This window comes from Cynocephalus volans, chromosome X (genome assembly GCF_027409185.1).
Source record: "Cynocephalus volans isolate mCynVol1 chromosome X, mCynVol1.pri, whole genome shotgun sequence".
Classification (NCBI taxonomy): domain Eukaryota; kingdom Metazoa; phylum Chordata; class Mammalia; order Dermoptera; family Cynocephalidae; genus Cynocephalus; species Cynocephalus volans.
This window is the reverse complement of record NC_084478.1, coordinates 56,780,976-56,802,833: the sequence shown is the minus strand read 5'-3', so window position 1 is coordinate 56,802,833 and position 21,858 is coordinate 56,780,976. Positions and strand designations below refer to the sequence as shown.

At 36.7% G+C, this 21,858-nt stretch overlaps 1 protein-coding gene across 1 annotated transcript in view; it reads right to left on the bottom strand.

Moving 5' to 3' along the window:
- Positions 1-21,858, bottom strand: part of USP9X (ubiquitin specific peptidase 9 X-linked) — a 123,580-nt gene that overhangs the window by 82,000 nt on the left and 19,722 nt on the right. The window contains 3 exon segments of the mRNA XM_063084472.1: positions 805-884; positions 3,097-3,242; positions 6,899-7,152. Of these exon segments, the coding sequence (XP_062940542.1) occupies positions 805-884; positions 3,097-3,242; positions 6,899-6,994 (322 nt within the window). The 5' untranslated portion in view covers positions 6,995-7,152.

Below are 21,858 nucleotides of genomic sequence, written 5' to 3'. Positions count from 1 at the left end.
ATGAATTGAGAGTATTATTACAATAATAATTCAATTGCACCTAAAGTAGACCAAAGTCATTGGGGAAAAAAAAAAAGATTAATCTCAACATTAAGCATCTACTTCTGGACAGCTGAGTGAAAACAAGATTCCTTTTTATTGGCTTCTTTTTTATTTTTAAACACAGAATCTCATCTTTCAAGTCTTTTTTTCTTTTAGAGAACAGTCACGTATTTTCTGTGCATTAAAAAAACATTAAGCTAGACAGTTTATTTTAAAAACACAATATTAATAAAATGGGAATTTTCATTCAAAGGGTCATAGATAAAGACTCTACTAGGTACAAAGATCCATAGGTCCTTTGATTCACGGGCATTTCAGTAAAGCAAAGGGCAAGTGTAAATAACTTGTAGATGTGTACAATACATACAGACATCAGAAATGTCTCAAGATTTTTAAAAGCCAGATATATGTCAAGCCTATATCACCCATCACTTACAGCACACTTAACTGTAAAATGTTCCTTCATGTATATTATGTCCTATAACAGATAAGACCCTAAGTTAAAACTGTTTTTTAACCTTTGAGTGACAACCCCTTTGTGAGTCTGACTAAACAGATCTGCTCTTTAGGAATACAAACACACATAAATTTTATGTTTATCTTCAGAGAGGTCACCAACACCCTTGAAAGCTGTCTAAAGGATATGAGCTCTTGCTTGTAAGCTGTAGCAAGTGTTTATAACAGAGGAAAACGAAGTGTTCAAGGAAGAAATAAAAGTATATTTATTAGCATACATTATGAAAGCATAACATCTAAACTTACCTTTTTTACTAAGATCAATAGCAGCTTCTAAAAGCACTTCTAATTCCCCTTTCGGCAAAACCGGAACCACCCATCGAGGCCTAAGAGATTTTATAAAATAAAAAGATGCTCATTGGTTGCGCACTACAAATGAGTTACTAATTAAAATTACTCCCTTACCTTACTATGAAAATATTAATATTAAAATAACATTAAAATATTAAAACGAGGTTGGCAGAGTTATCTGCTTTATGGGATTAAGCACTATCTGTTGTCTCTACAAACAATTTTTTAAGTTATTATCAAAAAAAGATACAGCAATGAGAGAGGGAAGAAAACTATTCTAATAATGTAGAATATAAAACTACTATAATAATCAAACATCAATTAATAGGTATCATGGATACCTACTGTTAAAGTTCACAGGGATGTGTTCTTTTAGGATTCAGATTAGAGGAGACATTTACATTAACCTCTTACTTGTCTTGAGCTGCCTCACAAATAAAAAATCTAGGAAGCAAAGGACTGATTTCTGCCTCAATTCATCATAATTTATCAACTTTTCCTGAAGATTAAGTAGGTATCCTCCTCCCTCAAACAAGGATGCAGCATACATCTAGGTGGTGCTTTCTCTCGTTCCAGTGGCAACCCAGTCATCTAAGTATCGTCCACCCTTTTCCTACTTCTTCCTCCTCACCACCACCCAACTCACCCACTGCTCCCTGAAGGGCAAGGCTTCTTCCATCTACCCCTTAATCTCTGTACTAAGAGTTGACAAAAATCCCCAAACACCCCAAGTTCTGAAAAAAGGCACTCCATTACCAAATAATCTATTAGAAAGCAATGTATACTACCTTTGCCAATGTTTTTATTTGCATAAAATCATTTGGTTTTTTTCTCCCCCCAAGGACTTGCTAATATGCAACTTAGTCCTGTAGTCCACATAAATAATATTTTACTAACAATCACAAACCACCATACAAAACCAAAAGACAATACAGTCTTCTGCTATGAAGTCTCTGCTATAGAGAATGGTCAGGGACCATTACAAACAACTCCATACAATTTTTGGTTTTTGATATAATTCATTGTTCACCATTACTATGGGCACATGCCAGAATCATGCGTAATGTATTCTCTTAAACATACCATTAAAAACAATGAGAAAATATTCAAGATAAATGGAGTGAGGAAAGCATGTTACAAAACTACAGTAAGAATCCCATATTTGTAGAAAATCCAATATATATATGATAGTAAACACAAAGATAATCTGGAAGAACGTACTCCTCATTGTTAACAATAACTTTTGGTTGGGATGTTGGGAATGTGTGTATGTAAGGGGGAAATTATAGAGAAATTTACCTACATATTTCTATGTTTAACAATGCACACTTGTTACTCATATACTCAGATTGTTTTAAAATGCAAAGGATTTCTACTTCTCCTGACATTATGCATTTAATACTGTTGACTTATTTTTAGAAAGTGAAATACAACAAAAAAACTTAGTAAGGAAAGTACCTAAGAGAATGTGTGTTTTTGTTACTTTCTTTTTGGGGGAGGAGAGGAGAATGTGTCACATCTCCCTAGCACTCACTTGTTCAGCCCACAGCCCAGTGAAGACCATAGTCATACAGGGTTCCTTAACATACTCTTCCTTTACCCTCTTTAAATCTTTTTCTTCCCCTCCACAGAAGCTTAAAGCTTCACTCTCTCGGAGTTTTCCTGTAAATAATTAAAGTGTGCAAGGGTGGGATGGAGATGGGTGGAGGGTTGTTTGTATTCCAAGTACAAAAAATTCTAGTCCAAACTATTCCCTGAGATGAAGTTAAAGAAAAACAAATAACTAAGATAGTTAAATGCCCCAGACTAGTAAAGGGTTCACAAGGGGAAGACTCTGAGGAACACAAATTCTCATGACTTGGTTTACCTCAGGGCCATCCCCAAATTAATAAAGTCTCTCAACAACCCCAGCCACCAACATATCAATGAGAAAAAAGCTTCATAAACTCTCAAAAAGGGAAACCACACATAGAGTTCTACTTCAGAAACACACCAGCTAGGGTCATTGTCGTTTATCTGAAAACTATTGACATTGTCACTCCCTTTCATTTATTAAATCCACTCAGAACCATGAGTTGCAGAGTTCTTAGCAGTGACTAAGATGTGAAGACTATTAAGGAAAAGGTGGGGTTACTATGACGTTCCTGTCCACTTCTCTTTTCTCACCCACTACCAGACACAATGCTGAGAAACTTGGTTGGCTCTTGTATGTTACACACATTAAAAAACAAAACAAAACCAACTCACCTGTTGATCATGTCATCCAACTTTGCCAGGTCAGTATGTGGAAATGCAGGTTCCTCTTCTTCCAGCTGTGGTGGGGCATCACCTTGACCTTGTTCATCTGGGGGAGTTGCTGGAGAATTTTCATTGGAAGAATCAGGCGATGAAGTCTTAATTAAAAATAAAATATTCCGGATTTAAGTTTCTACAACATATCTACAATATTTACTAACTCAAACACCAATGCAGATCAGTCTTAAAAATTTGTTTTTAATTTTTCAAATATTGTAAATTTTTACAAGGTATAATTATTGAAACCGTATGATGTTTCAGGTAGTCTCTGTGCTCCTGTGCTTTAAAATAATTTCATTTCATTGATAGCCTAATGAAATACTCTACTGCCATTTAATAGATAAGGAAAACTCAGACAACAAGTAGCCCAAGGTCATACAACTCAAACTCGGTAGTCAGGATTTGAATCCATGTCTATTCTAAAGTTTTTGTTCTTAATCACAATGTATACTGCTTCCCTGCTTATGCTTCCCATTACATGAGCCTGGTCATGACACAGAAATTATTGCACAAACATAAAACATCATATTTTATAGATTAAGGTTTGATTATAAATGTTTTTATTTTGAAGGGGAAAAATTATAAATATCAGTCCTTAATTTCCCTACTCTCAAACCATTATCCAAACAATTTAAAACTTCATGATTGTGATTTCTAAATAAGTCATACCACTTTCAACTAATATGGCTAATTTTCATTTCTTCATTTTTAGCATGTCTCCCCCCCACCCTTAGGTGTGCATAATATTATCACAACTAAGTGAATGAACTTTTATGACCCTTACTCCTAATTTAGAAACCAGGTAGTATTTTCTCTTTCAAAATGAAACCATCCTGAATTTTAAACTAATTTTTACTTGTGTATTCTTTTCTACTCACAACAGGTTGATGGCCCTTTTAGAAAAGAGGGCCCCTCTTTCCCTATCATTCAAGCACCTATTGAACAGTTGTATAACAAACAGAGTTGCATAAGTAAATGCTTGCATGAAGAAAGCAGGGTATACCACCATCAATATGTTCTACTTACAAAATTTATACATGAACTCATACGGCCAATTAGCAACTTTTTCTTAAGATGGAGAACACTGTGCAGGTGCCACAGAGCTAGTCTCAAGGAAAACAGTCTATAGCACAAAATTCAAGTGTTAGAAGCCCAATGGAAATATCTGATTTGAAGTATGTAACACTGAAAGCCTGCTTCATTTTTTTAAAATACTCTTTTCCCTGGTATACATGTATTATATACATGTTCACAGAAAATATAAAGACGAAAATACTGTAATACCACACCAACATAAGTACGACCAATGACATTTAATTATTTCCTTGCAATCTTTATCTTAAGAGCCAAATAAAAACTGTCCATATATATGTAACAAGGGTACTTCAAAAAGTTCATGGAAAAATAGAATTAAATGATAATATGAATCTTTCTATGAACTTTTTGAAGTACTCTCATGTAAATTTTCAATAAAATTGAGATCATACCAGCTTAAGTCTGTGTCCTTTTCCATTCACTATCTAAGTATTCAATTTCTTAAATGAGGAATCTTTTAAAAAATTAATGGCCAGAGAGTATTACATGGACTAAATAAAATTAAGGAACATTTAGTATTTTGTAATTTTTACTGCTAAATTAAAGCTGTAGTGAATCTTTTCATATATAAATCTTTGTGTTGAACTTCAATTTTTCCTTAGGATAGGATCCTAGAAAAACAATTACTAGAGCAGCAGTATAAGTAATTTCTTTTAAGGCCACTGACATACATATTGCCAAATTCCATTCCAGAAAATTTGTACCCTCCCACCAACTGCATCCAAGAGTGTTCATCACATAATACCTTTGCCAAGGCTGTTTCATTTATCATCAAGTTTCACTACATACTAGAGCCTAAAATTCTCTTCTACAGGAACACACTTAAAAAAATTAAGCAAAAAATCTGATTTTAGAAATTCCCTTTATGCCAACATGTAGAAAGCATATCCAAAAAGTGAGCCCTAAATTGGGCAGTGATTAATGCTTTGGTTGCTTTTTTTTTTTTGTCCAAAACTGTCAGACTTTAAGAAATAACTGAAATCCTAACATTAAAATATAGAGAAAAACAAAGTGAGTGAGGGGTTCTACAGATAAGAAGTCCAAGAACCGTGACCATACCCTTTAGTACTTTATGCCTTAAAAACAGAAACTGGAGAGGAAAAGGAATTAATAAAGTTGACACATTTATTTGGAGAGGGGGAAAAAACTCTGACTTGCTCAATTCTCTAAAATGGCAAGGGGAGAGGAAGGAGAGAAAGCAGCTCTTTTCTATCACACTTGTGACAGCAAGAACATCTAATCTACAAAAGCTGGACAATAAGAACTTATCCCCAAATGACAAACATAAGTACTCTACAATAACAAACAACACTATTGTCTAAAAACTAACCCAGATTCTACATAAACACATATCAACTATCAGTAGCTTATTTGTGACCCCCCCACCTCAGCTAATTTACCTCCAAGAATCATTTGAACTGCATATTACAAGTTTTAATGTTTGTCTTATTCAGTTTAATATGTCCCAACATAAAACTTTATATATTAGAAAAGAAGGCTGAAATAGATTATTTAAACTTCCATTTTAAGAAATGAGAAAAAGAACAGAAAACCAAAATCCAAAAGAACAAAGAGATAAGGCGGGGAAGGAGATCAAAGCCAAAAAAGTTGGTTTTTGAAGGCTTAACGAAATTGGTAAGCCCCTAGAAACTGATCAGGAGAAAGAGCACAAATTAGCAGTATCAGAAATGAACCATAGACCCTAAAACACTAAAAAGATAATAAAAAGGATAAAAATAATAAAATAATAAAAACAATAAATAACTTTACCTCAACAAATCTGACAATCTAGATGAAATGTACAAATTCCTTGAAAAACACCACTTACCAAAAGAGACACAAACACAAAACCAGAAATTCCCCTATTTAAAAAAAAAAAGAAAAAAAAGTTGGATCTACAATTGAAACCTTTCCACAAATAAAACTCCAGGCTAGATGGTTTCACCAGTAAAATCTTCCAAACGATTAATGAGTAACAGAAACCTTACATAAATTCATCCAAAGTACAGAAAAAGAATATTGCCCTGAGTTTTGAGGCCAGGATAAAATCTTGATAACAAAACCTACGTAAAGCCCTTTGCAAACATTATTTCACTTGATCCTCCTAACAATATTATGAAGTACTTACACTATTATTATCATCCCCACTGTACAGATGAAGGATTAGAGGTGGTTATATAATTCACCCAGTCATAAAGCTAGTATGGTAGAAAGCTAAAATTTGAAGAATAGAAATATGACTTGAGTCCATGCTTTTTAAAATTTTTACTGTAAACTGACAATTTATAATTGAATATATTTATGGGGTACAAAGTGATGTTATGATATATGATGGGTCCATGCTCTTAACCACAGACTACATTGAATGATTTAATGCTTTCCCCCAGAATTGACACAAGGCTTAAATACTTAATTTTAATGATGACTGACAGTGTAAGACACTGGAAAAAGATGGGCTACATACTCAAGCAGCACCATCCACAGCACTTGAGCTTTCTTGTTGTTATGCAAGACCTATGTTCACTTTTCTTAAATAAAACTTAAAATAACAGTTTTATGGTCACTTCACAAATTATCTCCAGAAACATGTTCCATCATTTAGTACCCCACAGTAGGCATACCAGTGTAGCTTTAACTAGTATCTTCAATGTCCTCCTACCTGATTCTGTTGGACGGGGGGCTGAGACTGTCCATCAGGAGCCTGGCCCTGGTTGTCGTTCCCTCCGACTGGAGAGCCACGAGTCGTGGCTGTCATACTCGACACAGGGCAGATCTTTGCAATTTTGTCTGTTTATGTAGTTATCTTGAGAAAAGAAATTATAGTCCACTTATAGAAGATGAAGTACCAGCATTTATCAGTCTTAAAAAGCTCCAATTCAAGAATAAACCATCTTGCAGAGACCATTGCATAACCTACAAGCAGAAGGAAAAAAAGTACATTTGTTTTAGATATAAAAAAAACATGAATTAAGGAACTGTTCAAATTTAGTATCACCAGTGAATCTAGTGAGAAGGTGGCTATACACATCAGAGGGAAAGGTGAAAAGCTAAAGTTTCATTAATACTACATTCACCTTAATAAACTGGTAATGGTACACCAGCCGTTATACCAAGAAAACATACAAGTATAACCTTATTACATTAATAGTCCACTTTTCTCCTGGAACTGACCCCAAAGACTATTTCAAGGTACTTATTCAGTTTCCATTTTGATTAAATTATAAAATGGCAAAACCATGTCTTCAATTTGCTAATGCCTTAAACACACTGTAAAAACGTGTATACAAGACAAAGTATAAAATGATTTTTAAAAACATTTCAGGAAAGACTGCACGACTAATGTTTATCATTGGTATTAGGGCATTATAAATGTTTTTTAAACAAGCTTACAAGTGGTTTTAACATAAACATTAACACTTTGGGGAGCAACACCAAAGGTGCATCCTTACAGAGGAAAGACCATGTGAAGACACAGCAAAAAGCAGCCATCTGTAAGCCAAGGAGAGAGGCCTCGGAAGAAACCAAACATGCTGACACCTTGATTTTGGGCTTCCAGCCTCCAGAATTTTGAGAAAACAAACTTCTGCTGTTTAAGGCCCCCGACCCTCCCCCCAGAAAGCACAAAATATAAAAACCCAAAAAACCTCTTCGGAAGAATTTTTCTTTGGAGAGAGGAAATCATATACTACTACTCCAATACAACCAAATTTGTCAAGTGACCTCAGCTCTTCACTTTTGGCAAAGATTTGGGCACAGGCACTTCTGGAGCCACAACAGGACTACAGGCTACAACTGTTTAAGAAGTGGAATTCTATGCAACCTGACTAGCAAAGATGTATATATCTTTGCTAGAATATCACCAAACCCTCGATTCTATATTTTCATTAGACCAGTGAGGTCTCATCTTTAGCTGCATAGTAAAATCACCTTAGGTGCTTTTAAAAACACCAACATCCTAGCTGGCCTGTTAGATCAGTTGGTTAGAGCATGGTGCTGATAACACCAAGGTCTGGGTTCGATCTCTGTACTTGGGCAAGCAAAGCAAATTTAAAAAATAATACCACTGCCCAGGCTCCTCTTCCAGATGGAATAAATTACAATATTTGGGAGTGAGGCCTAGGCTTGAATACTTTTTAAACCCCCCCCCACCGTGTTTGATTCTAATCACTAGATCGAGAAACTTAACTAATTGGTTATAGGTATTTGGATATAAGTAAGGCAACCACACGTCCCATTTTGCCCAGAACAGTCCATTAAATATAATCACTTAACCCCCCGGCAGGGTTCTACTAATCACTGGCTCTCAGAGATTGAGAGAGAGATTTAACACCAGCACTGCAAAGTTACATTTCTAAGTTTTCTAATTATAACCTGGTTTAAGACAGTCATGACCAAATTTACGACACGGTATATAAAACATACGTAGGGCTCATTTGCTTCAGTAATATTAATACCCAAGTATTTATCACCAGATATTTAGGTGAGCAAAGTATCACATCTGTAAAGAACAAGGTTTCTGAGTGCTTTATCACAACTCATTTGATTCTCACACTCAGTCTATGCAGTATAGAAGGGCGGTACCATTATCCTTATTTTAGAGTCAAAAATAAGAGCAGCAGAGACTTGACGAAGTTATGCAGAGTCAACTCTAATTCAGATCTGACTCTTAGACTTCTTCCTCTTCAAGCTCTCTATCATTTTCAAAAAAGTAATGTACCTTATTACCGTACAAAAAAAAATAAACTATAGGTGTATTAATGAGGAAAATGCAAACTACAGAAAGTATTAGAGGAATATGTTTAAAACCTGACTTTAAAAAGCACACATAAAAACTATGATTTTAAGACATAAGACATACTCTAGGCAAAATTCAGAGGCATCATGGAGAAGTCTGACAGATTTGTCTCTGTAAAAATGAAAAGTTAAAAGGCAAGCAGAGAAGAAAATATCTGTACTATATATATGTCCAAAACAAGAAAAAGGAGACACCTCAGTAGAAAAACAGGCAAAGGATATGAAAAGTCTCAGAAAAATACAAGTGACCAATAAATACATAAAGTAACAATAATACCTAATTTTAAAATAGAGCTTTTTACACATTAAGCACTGTTTGAAGCACTTTAACCCTTACAAAAGTATACAGTAGGGACTATTATCATTCCTCTCTATAAATATAAAAAAGGACTAGTGGGATAAGTATTAAGTGGCAAACTGGGATTCTAACCCAAAGAGTCCACAGCTCCCAAGTGGTACACTATCCTGCCTCTTAATCTCATTTGTAATTGTGAAAATGCGAACTGCAAAATCAAGATTTTGTTTCACTGATCAAATCAGCAACCCCTCCGCCCCCCAAAAGGTTCAGACTGATAATGGAGAAACTTGCCTATCATATTCCTTAGCCATTTTGAATCTGTTGACAAATTATTTGAATAATTTTTTCTTCACATTTAAAATATCAGCTAACCAATTCAATTTCATTCTTCTGTACCTCAAATTTGTTCCAATTTCTTCCTCTTGTCCCCTAAACTGGGCTCGGGATCCTTTTGCATACCTCTCCAATTACCATCCTCTTTTCCTAGATGCCTTTTCTCAGCCTGTGCTTGAATCACCCCTACTGAAAAACACCAATCTCTGCCCTTTCCTTAACCCAAAAATCTTAAAAAGAATGAGTCAGCCTCCCCTTTCATTTCTTTCTTTCTCTCATCACCTGGCTGTGTCCAAGCTACCAAGACCGCTTTAAGCCAAAGGGTCTTAACTGAGGTCTATGGATGGGTTTGAAGATTAATTCCCCTAAAAATTACATATGAAGCATATATGCTTTTGGGGGAAGGATAGGGAGAAGGACTAGACCACAGATCCACACTCTACAAATTGACAAATCAAATGACTGCTTCTCAGTATTCATCCTGTTTGCCTCTTCTCAACATCAGACACAAACAGCTGCCACTAACCTACTCATCCTTTTTGAAACTCTGAGCTTCCCTGGCTTACACAATTCTGGACTCCAGGTTTTCTTTCTTCTTCTTTTCAAAGAGGAGGGGTAAGGTGGCAGGTAGTAGTGATGCTGGTAAGGAGCAGTTTTAAACACTGAAGCTGAGGTGAAAACATCCACTAGACAGCTGACTCTACAAGTCTGGAATTCAGGCAGAACATGGGGGTCCTGAGCATAGAGCTAATTATTCACAAAAGGGTAGGAGGAAATGATTCATTAGCATCACCTGGGAGTCTCCCCCCCCCCCCCCACCAACATAAACACAACCTCTACCCCCTACCAGCTACTTCTGAGGGGGAGGGAGGAGTCACAATTGTGGGGGAAGGGAGAAGCAGCATAATACATTTCCTAGCCTGGGGCAAGTGGCGGGGGTGGGGGTGGGGTACTGAGGTACACCAAAATTAAAGTGGTATTTTTTTCTTAAAGTCCTCACAATAGTGATTTTACTAAATTAGTTGCTTTATAAAACACTGCAGATGTCATAACTGTTAACCTAACAATTTACCAAACTGTAATTAACTGGTGCAGTTTGCTGAGCATGTTTTATAAAGGAAAGGAAATGCAAAAACCCTGTTAAAGTTGTTCCACTGCCGCTTAGGAGAAGGGTTTGTTTCTCAGACACTCAAATCAGGCAAATAAAAACAGGTAAAGAGTTTCCCTCCCCCATCTGAAGTACTCCATTAGTAGAAATAGTCTGATAAATAAAAACTAGACGGTCTATGCACTCAAGAGATTCCACAACTTGTAATGGAGTGGTTTACCTTCTTCAGCTTCCCAGTTGGAGAGTTTGGGTCATTTAATTTTTAAGTATCAAACCTAGTGCTTTTCAGCTGCAGTATCTTCACTCTGAGATAAGCAGTCTTCACAATGTATTTTTAATATTTTCACACTCAATTTTAAGACAAAGCAATTTTAATACTAGGTGCACACCACATGCCCCTGCTGCAAACTGCTTTTCTCGACAAGCTATGAAGTAGTTCAAGGAGGTATGGTTAAGGCTGTATTACTGAATGGTGCTGGTAAATACTACACAATTTTTTGTCATGTTTCATGCAACCTTTGTTTCCAATTTAGTGACTGCTGCTATGGAATCAGACAGCAACAATGACAACATTATTAGGTTTGTTTCTTTCCTTTTTTTTTTTTTTTTTAAACCATGACTTAGCAACCGAGGTTCCTGATTTTAACCCCTTAGCAGCAAGATCCAAGTTCCCTCATTTGCACATTAGCACAGTGGCACCTAAGTGTCAAGGGGTTAAATAATCAGCACAAAAGATACTGAATTTCTGAATGCAGCACTTGGCAGAACTGAAAGGAAAGGAAGTTGTGCTACATGATGAAGGGACTGTGGGCAACAGAAAGAAGACACCAAGAGAAGATAAAATGTTAAATGGAGTCTTCATAGTCTTTAACGTATTCTCCATCATAACCACCATAATCTGCCAGATCTAAAGGGGTATTCTTTAGGGCAAATCTTTACAATGTACACAGAACCTGTATTTTTCTATAAATTAGAAAACCAAGGCTCTAAGAAGTGACTTGATCCAAGCACAGGTAGAAAGCAGACATGTCTAAAATTAATTCTATCACCTTGTGCACTAAACCAACACTACATCTCTTTACAAAATCTTTCTAGGAAGCAACCCAAGTGTCCGTCAAAGGATGAATGGATAAAGCAAAATGTGGTACATACATACAATGAATTATTCAGTGTTAAAAAGGACGGAAATTCTGACACATGCTACAATATGGATAAACCTTAAGGACATTATGCTAAGTGATATAAGCCAGTCACGAAAGGACAAATATTGCATGACTCCACTTATATGAGTACCTAGAGTAGTCACACTCAGAGACAAAGTAGAATGGTGGCTGCCAAGGGCTGCGGGAAGGGAGGAATGGAGAGTTGTTTAAAGGGTACACAATTTCAGTTTAGGAAAATGAAAAAGTTCTGGAAATGGATGGTGGTGAGGGTTTCACAATGTGAATGTACTTAATAACACTGAACTGCACACTTAAAAATGGCTAAAATGGTCAATTTTATATATAATTTCCCACAATGATATTTTATATATATATACCACTGACTGCTTTCTTGCCTTGCAGTCCTATAGCTTTTGGAGACTATTTGAGCTAAAGTAAAATTATATTCTCATATTGTTTTGCTTATGCGCAACCTCCATTTACATGTATTCCAATAACCCTCCATCTATAGACAAATCAAAAATATCTGGCAGAAGGCAGGGGATAAATTATTCTAGACCAAAGTACTGTGTTTAAACAAAATAACTTTAAAGAAAATGGAAAAAGTGGCAGTATAAAACCCCTCTCAAACAAAACACCTTTCTCTTAGACCACAGAACTTAATCACCTTCTCCTTCTTGCAGGATATTCAATCAGCAAAGCCTCAAGCTGCTTGCCATCCCTTATCTCTTACAGGGTCTCACTTTTCTAGGCTCTTGGTTTCTCTTTTGCCTCTACCTCTGTCAAGTTCTCATTTCTAAATTTCCAGTATTGCTGGGCAGGCATGTCAGATCTCAGCAGAGAATACTCTGCTATATTCTATTTTAAACGGCTATCTCTCTACTACCACATAAGAATTTGATACCTTTCTCTCAGCACGCTAGGTTGTGAGATAAAGAGCAAGAAACAGATATGGAGCAATCAAAAATAATTTCTGAATTCAAACATAACTCTTGTTCAAAATCCACTTACAATCTATCTAGTAAAGGCCAGTAACAACCTCTATCACTCTTTTTCCAGGTCTTTTAAAATTGAGATACTGTTACCCACAAAAATGCCATGAGAATTATTTTACTGAAGGGTGCCTCACAAATACCAAGCACACAGCAAATCTCAAAAAATGTAATTTTCTTTTTTTAAATTTTTATTGAATCAAAATTGATTATACACATTTTTGGGGGTTCAACATTGAGATATGTTGATCAAATCGATATTACTAGCATATATACTGTTACAAATCGTAATTATTCTTTATGTCCCTTGTCCAATCTCTCTCCATCCCCCTCTCCCTCCCCCCTCCAGGTTCTTGAATATTTAAGGAATGAATTTGAAAATAATATTTTCAGATATAATTTGGAAGATTTGCATGGGGGAGAAAAAAACATCACAGACAACACTACAACTAAGTTAACCAAAAATAACACGGCAACTTTTCCTAACAAATCCCATTCAATCCAAGTGGGGAAAACAGCTGGGAATCACACTGCTTTACTTGATTTCAAGTAGCAGCCGAATGGCTCTAACAGAGCTTGTTTTCTGTTACAGAAATTTAGTCATACCTAGCAGACCCAGAACAAGCTTTCTACCAAGTCAAAGCAGCAGTATCTTGCACACAACTGAGCAACTCAATAATTATTCAAATCACTTAAAATTTGACACAAGAACAATCACTTCCTATAGGAATGATCAAATTCAACAAATCACAATGTGAAAATATACTGCATGGAGTTTTAAGCTTTATTTCATAAAAACAATAGTACTGTATGAACAGAATGCATCTTGGATTTTCTGCAATGCAAAATACAACCAAAATGCCAATATTAGACAGCCTCTAGCACACGTAGCATTTTTTCATTTTCAAACTTAACATCCCAACATCTTCCATGATGAAAACATCTTTACTTAAAGGTTGAACAATATATATTCCCTTAAATAATCTAGCACTCCATAAGCAACAAATCATTTATATTTATTTTAAACTTTGCAGAACTGAATTTCTCTAGCAGCTTTCAAGTCAGAGGGCCTTAAAACCAGAGAAACTCCTCAGGACAAAGAATGGTTCTCCCCTGCTCAGTCATTATTCCATCTCTGCTCAAACTTTCCTTATATTCCAGAATTTCTCTGTCTCCTTTTATATAGCACACTGAAATCCTTTACGATTCCATATATGATGTTAACATACTTAAAGATTTCCTTCTCTTTCTAAATTTTTCTTTTCATCCAAAAAACAAAAAATGCTTAAATAAAAACTCAAACCTCAGTCATTCAAGAAATATGTTCTAAGCATGCACAGTGGGCCACATATTTTTCTAATCATAGGGGAAGAGGACAGTGCACAGTACATGAAACATCCCTGCTCTTGTGGAGCTAACATTAAAGATTGAGAATAGAGACAATAAACAAACAACTCCAACACACTATCAAATTATTTCTTTTATTGGACATCAAAACGAGTTTCTTAGAAAGCCAAATGATAAATCATCTTTAAACTCATACATGGAAATTATTTTAACTTGTGAACTTTACCTATTCTTGTTTGATTTTGGTACATAAAAGAGGAAAATTATCAATTACTTTTCCTCTTTTCAAATATCTTTCTACGTTTAACTCACATTTATAAACCTCGTTTTTCCATTCTTAAAATACTTAACTCACCAAAGGCAAGACATAACTGTACAACACAAGCTGTACTTAGCCTTCCCCAGGCACTAGACCACACCACTTTTAACTTTTTGAACTTCAACTAATTACAATTGTCTTAGGTAAACCATCTGTTAATTATTCTGCAATTTATAAGTTAGCATATAGAAAAAAGAAAGCAGAAAAATTATACTGTCTTAAAATTTTAATGTGAAAATGTATAAATAATGTTGCTTCACCTTTATTATAATCCAGTAAGAAGCATCTTTTACATAACTTGGCTTTCTTTCAAAATAACTACCATTTTAGAGCATGAAAATACTAATTTTTTAAGCCAAGAGTACTTAAACCTTTTTGAATTTTAAATTGGCGTTTCTATTGCCATGACAGATTCAAACCCTTATTTTATTTTATTGCAGCTGGACTGGCTGATACAGGGAATCAAACCCTGGACCTTGGTGTTATCAGCACCACACTCTAACCAGCTGAGCTAACTGGCCAGCCCTCAAATGCTTTTAAAAGCAAACTTTTTATGCATTGTTGCCAGGAAGAAAAGGTATCCTCCTATACAGTGGTAGTTTTCTACCGCAACATGAGAAAGGACACTCACAGCGTATTGCAGGCTTGACACACTTCTATGGACACAAAGAAATTGCCAAAACCCAAAAAATTGTATGAAGCAGAACATAAAACAAATATAATGCCTAACAGCTGGACTTCTAGGGTTTTTTTCTTGTACCTTATAAGAAAATATACTAAAATGTGAGTGAAAATAATTATCAGGGGAATAATCTTGACTAAATTTTAGGTAACCTCATTTGCAAACATTATTTTATTTATGTTAAGTATTTAGCTACTTATTACTTGTGACACCTCACAATGGATTATATTCAGACACTATGGTTCATAACCACTCTTGTGGGCAAGGCAAAAACAGGTCTCAGTGTTTACGCTAAGAAATTTTTTCCTTTGTGGACTTGTTGGTTCCATTTCACTCAAAGTTTTTCTATGGCTCCTTTCCAGTTCTATCTTAGCTTGGACTTTAGAAAGTTATAAACACTTGTGTATCAGGCACAATAGTAGGTGCTTTACTTGTATAACCTCATTTAATCATCATGACACCTATCCCATATAGCCATCAGTCCAATTAACAGATGTAAATTGAGAGATTAAGTAACTTGAGCTTGTCTAAGATCACAGTAACATCTGTTAAGACTCCAAAGTCCTTAGCTCTTCCACTATACCATAAAGGTTCTCTACAGCTCCCAAATACTGATCTCTAAATTCAAAGTGGAAAAAAGAGGGAATAAAGGGCGGACAAGGAAAAGGAATTGGTCTTTCTCTTGAAGTCATGGTTACTGTCAGGCCTGCATCCATCCCTCCAATTTTGTTTTATCTTTTTGGCATTAGAAATTATCACTATGGGGCCGAGCCCGTGGCGCACTCGTGAGAGTGCAGCGCTAGAAGCGCGGCGACGCTCCCGCCGTAGGTTCGGATCCTATATAGGAATAGCCGGTGCACTCACTGGCTGGGTGCCGGTCACGAAAAAGACCAAAAAAAAAAAAAAAAAAAAAAGAAATTATCACTATGAGTATTACTGAATGCAAAACATGTTACAGCACTGCTTAAATTTTCAAAGACCAGGATGAAGATCAAAATACTTCTCTAATGGTCTCCAAGGCCTTCAAAACATCCAGCTTCAGCCTCATCTTGCAGTTAACCCACCCAAAGCTTGTTCTAACTACAGTTCAACTTGCCTTCTTGTTGTTCCTTCAAAAGGAGCTCCCTCATGCCACCTCTGGGGCCTTTGCACCAGCAGTCTGCTTTGCTTTGCCCATACTGACTTCCCAGCTCTCAACTCCCCTAAGGATCCACCAAGTATTCTTACCCTAGGCTCTCACAACCAGCTGCACTTTTCTTTCATAGCACCTGTGTGATGCTCCCTCTCCCTACTAACTTAAAAGCTCCTTAAGGTCAGAAGCTGTATGAGCTTTGCTCGTCACTGAATCTCAAGGGTTCACTGGCACACACAAGGCATCTGTGTTAGTCCATTCTGGATACTATAACAAAGATACCATAAACTGGGTGGCTTAAACAGCATTTTGTTCTCACGATTATGGAGGCTGGGGAGTCTAAGATGAAGGAACTGGAAGATTCAGTGTCTAGCAAGGGCCCGCTTCCTCGTTCACTGACAGCCATCTTCTTGCTGTGTCCTCACATGGCAGAAGGAGCAAGGGAGCTCTCTGGAGTCTCTTTTAAAAGGGTGCTAATCCCACTCATGAGGGCTCGCCCTCATGACCCAGTCACCGCCTAAAGGCCCCATCTCCTAATACCATCACATGGGGGGTTAGGTTTCAGCACATGAATTTTAGGGGGACACAAACTTTCAGTCTGGAACAGTGCTCAAAAATAAAATGGGGGGGGATGTAGTAAAAACAAAGTCAAAACTCTCCTTTTCCATCTCTATCAATTCCTCTTTTATGACACATCCAGTGTTATCTTTTCCACTCCCACTCATATCACTCTAGCCTAGACTCCTATTTTAACAGCATCCTGGCTGGTCTCCACACTACCATACCAATCTGTTCAGTACATTAATGCTAAATTAATCTCCCAACACTTTCAGTCTCTGAAACCTTTAATGGTTTCCTTCTTTCCACCTGTTACATATTCAAGGTTATTCACAATCAGTCTTTAACTTATCTTTCCAACTATGCCTCTCATTCCCCAATTTCAATACTATCGGAGCCAGGTTAACATACCTCAAATTTTAAATAAAAATTTCCTTATTAATAGTGGTAATAATTGCTAACATTTGAGTGTTTACTTTATGTCAGCCACTATTCTAAGCAAGTTATTTAATCCTCACAACCTTATTATTAGCCCCATTTCATAAGTAAACAAACTGAGACAGAGAGAATAGGCTAAGTAGATCCAGGATTTGAACCCAGGCAGTACAAGCTCCAGTGTCCTACAGTGTTAACCATCATACCATATAGTAATAATATCAAAACATGAGGGGGAAAAAACTACCATAATCTTACCATATCCCCGCCTGAGATAATCTGTATCAAAATGTTTTTTTTTTTTTTTGATGCAGAAACATGTTTTACAAAATTGTATTTTTCACTTAATTCATTATATTCCTATGCTGAGAATTCTTCTATGTCATAGTTAATGGCTACACATCACAGACTTTTCTTCTAACACACAATTAGCTGTATTCCTAAGAAATGTGGCATAATCAAAAATAATGTTATAAAAATTATTGCTCAATAGGGAGAATTCATGTTGTGGAGTGTGAAATGCAATAAATTATTTTTAATAGTTGAGTCCATAGCTATAAACTTGAACATCCCTAAGCAATTTTAAAATGTAGCCTTTGTTCAAGGGTAAAGGCTTTTCTTTTCTTAGCTCCACCAGTACCATTACCAGTAGCATAGAACTTACCATTCTTGTCATACATTATTATGATAAGGTACACAAAGCCAGTCAAGATAACTATATTAAGCACAGGTTCCCCCCCCCACACACACCCAAGTGTGATGCTAGTTCTAGACAGCTTCACATTCAATCAACAATTCAGATTAGTGCAAATGAAGATGTCCAATTTATCTTTGTTAAATTCAAATGTTACTGGAGCTAAATGCTCATATTCTATTTTCAACACTATTAAAACATATTTACACACTTAATTTTTGCCGCTAAATCACTGTGGACATCCATGCCTATTTCCTATGGATAACTTTCTAGAAATCATCGCAACAGAACTGCATCCTGCATTCTAAATTATTTGTGGCAGCACAAAGGTATTCATTTAGACATACTCAGTAATTGGCCAAACACTCATTCAAAACTCTCCATACTGAGCATCTGTCAAGTCACATGTACACAATTAGCGTAGTGGAAGCTTTTATATGTACATAAAAGCTTCAGTAAACTTCAGCATCCTTTCCGATTCTCAAACACAAATTTTTAAGGAGCTGTAGTCAATTTGAGTAATTTTAATTTAAAAATGACTTCTGGAATGGCAGCATATTAGAAGCTGTGGGCTGGCCAGTTAGCTCAGTTGGTTAGAGCACAAAACTGATAATAACACTAAGGTCAAGGGTTCAGCTCCCCATATCAGCTAGCCACCCCCACCACCCCCCACCAAAAAGACAGCAGCTCTGTGGACACACTCCCCAGTGAAACAACCATAACTGGTAAAAATTATTTAAAAACAAAACAAAAAAACACTTACAAGTGTCTGGAAATTGCCCTAAGGGCATATAGCAAATGAAGAAGTATTTATTCAAGAAAATCTACCATACCTCAGTAAGAACAGAGCCTGTGGCATTAAAACCAGCTCAGCAGGACAGAAGCTTCATTCCAGGCAATTACAGCCAAGAACACAGGGTTCTCCCCCTGCTTCCAGCTCCCAGTAGACGGTATCTCCCCAGGAGGAGAAGACAGCCAGCATTCCTCATTACCTTGAGCTTTGAGTCACAGAGACTCTATTGCAGGCAAGAGTGGCTGCAAAGTCGGAGGCTCTTTTCTTCCATCCAGTCCCCACTTGTGGGGCAGAAGCTCAACCCCAGATGCACTGATAAGGCCACGGTTCCATGACAGGAGCGAGAAGCTGAGCAGAGGTTGCTGTTCCCACCCAGCACCCTGCTCAAGAATCTGGATGTCACTCAGAGAAGTAAGCTACTGTCCCCGATGTCACTCAGAGAAGTAAGCTACTGTCCCCGTCTCAGTTCTGAAGCAGTGGTGTAAAGGTTTCGCCCAGGGGGAGAGGCAAGGCAGACCTTAAGAACAGAGAGCTCTGAAGTTCTCTTAAAGTAAACTGACTTTGCAACAGAATATGGGGAAGTTCAAACCTGCGGGTGTGTTAGAAAATAACGGAGATCAGGAGAGACCATGGCAATACAGTTAAGAGGCTGGCAGTTCCATGAGAGAAAAAAGTTAAACTATCCAGCCAGCAGTTTACCAGAGAGAACCACGGAAAGAGAGAACTAAGAACCACCTTTCTGGAGTCAGAACAAGTCTCTGACACTGGCCTCAAAGATCACCCCTGAAAAGCATGAGAATTTAACTGGATCAGACTGTGAGGCAATTTATGTCCTAAGGCATCAACTAAAACAATAGAGCAATCAGCCAGCAATTAGTAGAGGCCAACACTTGCAAGTGATACCAATGTGAGTTTAACAGAGAGATCACAAAGAAAGCTTTAAACCAAAACCACTGTCATCCCAGGGTGCCTGTGTGCATTACTAAGGCTATGCCCTCTGAAGGGCAACATCATAGGCTGGGGGGGTGTGGGGGGGTGGTAGTAGACTTCATTAAAGTAGTTCAGCCAGTCACTACATAAGCAAGCAAGCAACAACAAAGCCCCTGGGGGTTGCGGATGAGTGAGAAATCAGTATCCAAAGTTGCTACATCATATGAAAGGTCTAGTTTTAACCAAAAAATTACAAGACATGCAAAAAAACTGGCTTTGAGAGGGTCCAGGAATCAGACTTAGCAAAGACTTCAAAATAGCTATTATGAGTAGGTTCAAAGAACTAAAGGAAATCATGATTAAAGAAGGAAAGGAAAATATGACAATTTCTAAACAGAGACCATCAATAAAGAGATGAGAGATGAAAATTTAAAAAGAACCAAATGGAAATTCTGGAGTTGAAAAGTACAATATCTGAAATGAAAAATTTACTGAAGTGGTTCAACAGATGAGCTATCAGAACAAAGACTCACCAAACTTGAGAAATGTGTGACTCAATTCAGCACACCAACATACAAGTAATTAGAAAGAAAGTAATTAGAAAGAAAAAGGAACAGAAAAGCTATTTGAGGAAATTATGGTCAAAAACTGCCCCAAATTCTATGAAAAACATTAATTTACACATCCAAGAAGCTCGACGAACTCCAAGTAGGATAAACGTAGAGATCCAGACTAAGAAACATCATAATCAAACTGTCAAAAGCCAATTACAAAGAGAAACTTGAAAGCAGCAAGAAGCAAATCATCACATACAAAGGATTCTCCATAAGACTAACAGCTGACTGCTCATCAGAAAACATGGAGGTCAGAAGGCAGTGGAAGAGCACATTCAAAGTGGAACAGCACATTCAAAGTGGTAAAAGAAAAAACCTTGTCAAATAAACTTTCAAAAATGAAGTCAGAAATCAATTTGAAGCATGACAGTATAAGGAGCTTGGCAGACATGACCCCCAGTGAAAGAAAACTGGTAAATACAATTATGCAATTATAAAAAACAGTATGAATGCATATTTCTTCTTTCTTCTCTTAACTGATTTAAAACGCACTGTACAAAACAATGTATCACTCATTGCTGGGCCTATTGCATAAAACTATAGAACTCTTAGAAGAAAACATAAGGGTAAATCTTAATGACATAGAATCTGGCGGTGGATTATTACAGATACTAACACCAAAAGCAGGAGCAACAGAATAAATAAATTGGACTCTATCAAAATTAAAAATGTTTGTGTTTCAAAGGACACTATAAAGACAGTAAAATGACAACCCACAAAATGGAAGAAAAAATTTTATAAATCATGTATCTAATAAGGGATTTGTATCTAGAACATACAAACAATTCATACAGTTCAATAATAAAAAGACAACCCAATTGAAAAGTGGACAAAAGATCTGAACAGGAATTTCTCCAAAGATGATATACAAATGGCCAACAAGTATGTGAAAAGATGCTCAGCATCATCAGCATTCAGGAACATGCAAATCAAAACCACAACGAGATAACACTTCACACCCACTAGGATGGCTATAATCAGAAAGACAGAAAATGAAAAGTGTTGGCAAGGATGTGGAGAAATTGCAAACATTGTTTGCTAGTAGGAACATAAAATGGTACAGCCACTGTGGAAAACAGTATGGGCAATCCCTCAAAAACTTAAACACAGAATTTACCATATGATCCAGCAATTCCACTTCTGAGTATATAGCCAAAAGAACTGAAATAAAGCATTTGAACAGATATTTGTACACCACCGTTCACAGCAGCATTATTCCCAATAGCCAAAAGGTGTAAACAACCCAAGTGTTCATCAACAAGTAGAATGGTGGTTGCTGGTTTTCCCCAACACATTAATGCTTTGTACCCACGAGTAACAGAAGCTGAATGCAGCATGGGGGTGAGGACTACAGGTCTGGACCAGATGCCCATCATCCCACATTCTTCCTCTGGGCTTAGTCTAGCCACAGGCTCTGTCTTAAAAAA